Raw genomic sequence first — 4382 nt, 5'->3', positions numbered from 1 at the left:
AGTTGATCAAACAGATCTTCAATCTTGGGAAGTGGATACTTGTTCTTGATTGTAACTTCATTGAGGGAGCGGTAGTCAATGCATAAGCGGATGGTACCGTCCTTCTTTGCCACAAACAGAACAGGTGATCCCCAAGGGGAGGCACTAAGGCGGATAAATCCCTTCCTCAACTGCTCTTCCAGTTGCTTCTTCAATTCTGCTAACTCTTCCGATCCCATTCTATAAGGCTTCTTATAGATGGGTCCTGCTCCGGGTATGAGCTCGATGATGAACTCAATGTCTCGGTCAGGAGGCATTCCCGGTAGCTCATCAGGAAAGACATCGGGGTATTCGCATACTACCGGCACTTGCTCCAATCCAACTTCTGCAGAGAGTTGACTTGGGTGGCTTGAGCAGAGGAGGGGTTGGAGGCAAATTTAATTTCGACTCCTTGGTCATTGGTTACAGTGACAGTCCGGTTGGCACAATCTAGCAAGCCTTGGTGCTTGATGAGCCAGTTCATTCCTAAGATCACATCCAAGCCCTGTGATCTTAAGATGATGAGGTCTGCTAGGAAGTCTACCCCATTAATGACAATCCCGACTCCTTTACATCCTATCTTGGCTCTCATCTCTGCTCTGGGGGTTTGTACCACCATAGGGTTATTCAGGGGCGTAGGAGTCATGCCACTTTTTAATGCAAACTTTTGGGTGACAAATGAATGCGTGGCTCCAGAATCAAACAAGACAGTTGCAGGTGTTGAGTTGACAAGGAACGTACCCAGCACGACGTCCGGGTCTTCCTGGGCTTCTTCTGTAGTGACATGATTCACACGACCCTTTCCGTGGTTGGGCAGGTTGCGGGGAGCTTGGTTCCTTGGTGACATTCCACGGCCTGGTCCTGGGTTGTGCGCATTGGGGCACGGGGCGTTGGGCTTCTTGTTGGGGCAATTCTTGGAGTAGTGTCCTGCCTGACCACATCCGAAGCAAGTGACTTGATTGGGGTTGCTGCTCTTGCCGGCATTGTTATTGGGGTTGTTGTAAGCTGGCCTGGGGTTGGAGTACTGCTGAGGTGGATAGTTGGTGCGGGGTGCAGGAGCTCTTGGCTGCTGATAGGTTGGCTTGACCGGGGCTAGCTGCCACGGGCGAGGCTTCTGGTTGCTGGAGCTACCCTTGCTGATCATCTTGCGCTTATGGGTGTCATCCAAAGCACGTCGCTTGTCCTCAAGCATGAGTGCCTTGTTCACCAGATCAGGAAAGGTCGGGCAGTCACACACAACAAGCGAGTACTGCAGAGTCTGGTTAAGGCCTTCCATGAAGCGCTCCCTTTTGGCAGCATCAGTGTTGACGTCTTCAGGGGCATACCTTGAGAGAACACTGAACTTCTGCATGTACTCCTTGACAGTGCTACTACCTTGCTTCAGGGCTCGGAACTCACGCTTCTTGATGGCCATGATTCCGGAGGGAATGTGGGCCTTGCGGAATTCTGCCTTGAAGTCATTCCAAGTGATGTTTCGCTCAACATGCATGGCCTTGAATCCATCCCACCAAGCTCTAGCAGTTCCCCCGAGACAGTGAGCAGCATATGCCACCTTCTCACGGTGCTTAGTGCATCCGACTAGCTCCAGCAGATCCTCAATGGTGCGGACCCAGTCGTCTGCATCCAGGGGTTCGGCAGTCTCGATGAAGGTGGGTGGTGCATGCTTCTTGAACTCCACCAACGTGGAACGTCCATTGTCGTTTCCCGCTGGCTGGCGGTTGACAGCTTGAGCAATCATCTGGAGGGCTGCGGTGTTGGCTTGGCGTTCCTCTCGGAAGGCTTGGAGAAGCTGAGCCATGTCCATGCTTGGAGGTGGTGGCGGTGGTGGAGCTTGTCCTTGGGTTTGGTCCTGACTGGCTCCTTCTCCGACTTCTTACTGCTGGGTAGAGGTACCAGTACGAGTTACAACAGGCATCCTATTGGAGCGGTCAAGGTCTCATGATTGGGAAAGATGAGGAAAGCAATATAGATGGGATGCCTAGTAAGGGGGTTGGTATGACACTAATTGTTTTCATGCAAGGGCCAAAAGCCCAAACACATACATTAAAATCCAAATGGGTGATGTAGTCGCTTACAAGTTCCCGAAGGAAAGTACGACGTCCATCAAACACATCAAAAGCAATCACAATACTACATGGTTTCATATGAACCATTACAAGGACTCGACTTCGCATAGGGGTACACGACCTATCCTACCGTAGGGGTTACTAACGGGCATATCCGGGTTGCGAATGATGCCTAAGTGGTGGAATGCTCGGTCGCGTAGTCTGGCTCTTCTGGGTCTTCCTCCTCGTCATCGGTGGCCTGACTTCCCTCTTCACTTGAAGGGGTGGGGGAGTGGAGGAGCTCAACACGGCGTTGCTTTGACGGTGGTGCGAAGAGCTTGCGGTATTCCTTTGCACTCATGCGGTGTTGCTGTGGTGGTTCTCCATCCTTTGGGGGTCTTCCGCCTCTGTATGCGATTGCGGGTTGTCCAGGGGGAGCACCTTCCTTCTTGATCCTATCCGTCTTCCCTTGTGCTTGAAGAAGAAGCGCCTTGGTCTCATGAAGTTCCTTTCAGAGTTCCATTGATTCAGAGGCCAAGTGTTGTGCCAAACTATCGGCACAAAGGCTGAAGTAGGTCTGGAATCGGAGTGGAAGTCCCTCTTCTAATGGTGGAGCTGGTGCACTGCTCTCATCCTCACCTTCCTTCCGATAAGGCAAGAAACGGGTTGCCAACTCGTCTGCCATCTCCGGAAGAAGGTCTCGGAGGCGGGTGAGAGCCTTGAGGGTTGCCGTCTCGACGGCAAGAACTAGTGTTGCCATTTGGGGTCCCTCGAAAAACCAGCTTGTTGGAGAGTCATTGGCCTTCACGATCACTTCCACATGATACTCCATCTTGGTGTCATTGATCCAATGCTCATGGTAGGTGAAAATGGGGGCTCGGTGGTACTGGCACTTCTTGAGGCTATCCTCGAGAAGCACGGGAAATCCTATGGTCAGGAACTCTTCAGGTACGGCAGCCATCTACAAAGGTTGAATGGGAGAGGTCAATAAGGGAAACATATCTTGGGTTGGGTAAGCTTTAGAAAAGAAGAGAAGTTTAGATGGTCTCAAGCTAACTAACGCCCATGATAACTAAGGCTTCCTACAGTCAAGATGGCTCTGATACCAGCTCTGTGGGGACCCCGACTCATAAGTCGAGATCATCGAATGCACGTGTACAGTGATCCCAGAGATCAATGCTCACTGAACACACAGAAGCTGAATAACAAGAGTCTTACATCCATACATACCGTCTTACACAAATTATGACCATTATGGTCAAGTCTTACATAGATAAAGCCTTAAGGGCTGAACATCAAATGAAACATAAGCAGCGGAAATCTTCGTCGATAAGTAGAACCCATTCCATCTGCCTTAACCCTACAGGCATTCTGACTGGGAAACGTCCTAGTTCGCATGCTCATCTTCAAAGAACTCTTCTTCGAACTCCTGTTCTTCCATGCCTGGCCAATTAAATAACCAGTGGCAAGCCAATGAGTACTTTGAATGTACTCACAAGCAACCCATGTTTTGGTTCAAGGTACAACAATGCATGATATAGGTAAATTTTGCGGGAAGCTAGTTTTTGAGTGCAATGACATGTTCAACAACTCGTAAGACATGCATCAGGAGAATTCAAGTAACCACAAGGACAGGTTACAGATATCAACATAAAAACATTGGGCACCAACCCAACTCAATCATGTCAAGTCCTTTGACTTGACCCAATGTAGTGGTATCAACATAAAAAGAGTGGGCACCAACCCAACTCAATCATGTCAAGTCCTTTGACTTGACCCGAGTAGTTCTTCCCACTTATCCAAACACACACTGGTTTGTAAACATGTGGGCGTAGCCCAAGAGCGGTTACCCAACTGTCCTTGACCGTGGATATGGCTATTCGAATAGTTTTACACTCTGTAGAGGTTGCACACTTTACCCACAAGATCCGGGGAACTTCCGTGTCATCCACGACCCGCGGTACCTCAAGTACCTGGGGTAAGCACCCGATCACTATCTTTCCCTAGACGACACTAACATGGAGTCCACTCGATTGGTAGTAACCCCCGTGCCCATCATTTCACGACTTAAAAATTGTGGAGCCTTGCTCCCATATTCATCACATACCACTGGCACGGGGTACCAACGGTGTGTCCGGTGCCCCTTAAAAATGTTCTTGGCCGCCCTACCTGGCACGACCCCGTCCTGAGAGAGAGCACGAACTCTCCCCCGTCACTAGTAATGCGGGCTCCAAGCTAGTATCAGCCTAGGTAATCAATAATGCCCTTTCCCATATAAGGGTAGAGTGGTTGCGCATGTAAGGTTGGAATAACGGTCGC

General features: G+C 50.1%; 1 protein-coding gene across 1 annotated transcript; it reads right to left on the bottom strand.

Moving 5' to 3' along the window:
• Positions 1 to 337: 337 nt before the first annotated feature.
• LOC147973294 (uncharacterized) lies at positions 338 to 1822 on the bottom strand. The gene has a single exon (XM_087524631.1). The coding sequence runs from the start codon at positions 1820 to 1822 to the stop codon at positions 338 to 340; it is 1485 nt and encodes a 494-aa protein (XP_087380757.1).
• Between the last annotated feature and the right edge of the window lie 2560 nt (positions 1823 to 4382).

This window comes from Triticum urartu, chromosome 5A (assembly GCF_056163025.1).
Source record: "Triticum urartu cultivar PI428250 chromosome 5A, HENAU_Tu73, whole genome shotgun sequence".
Classification (NCBI taxonomy): Eukaryota; Viridiplantae; Streptophyta; class Magnoliopsida; order Poales; family Poaceae; genus Triticum; species Triticum urartu.
The sequence above is the reverse complement of the archived record's forward strand: the minus strand, read 5'-3'. Positions and strand labels throughout refer to the sequence as shown.

Excerpts from the sequence above, each read along its gene's own strand:
- LOC147973294 (XM_087524631.1), bottom strand. The coding sequence starts at position 1,822 with ATGGACATGGCTCAGCTTCTCCAAGCCTTCCGAGAGGAACGCCAAGCC.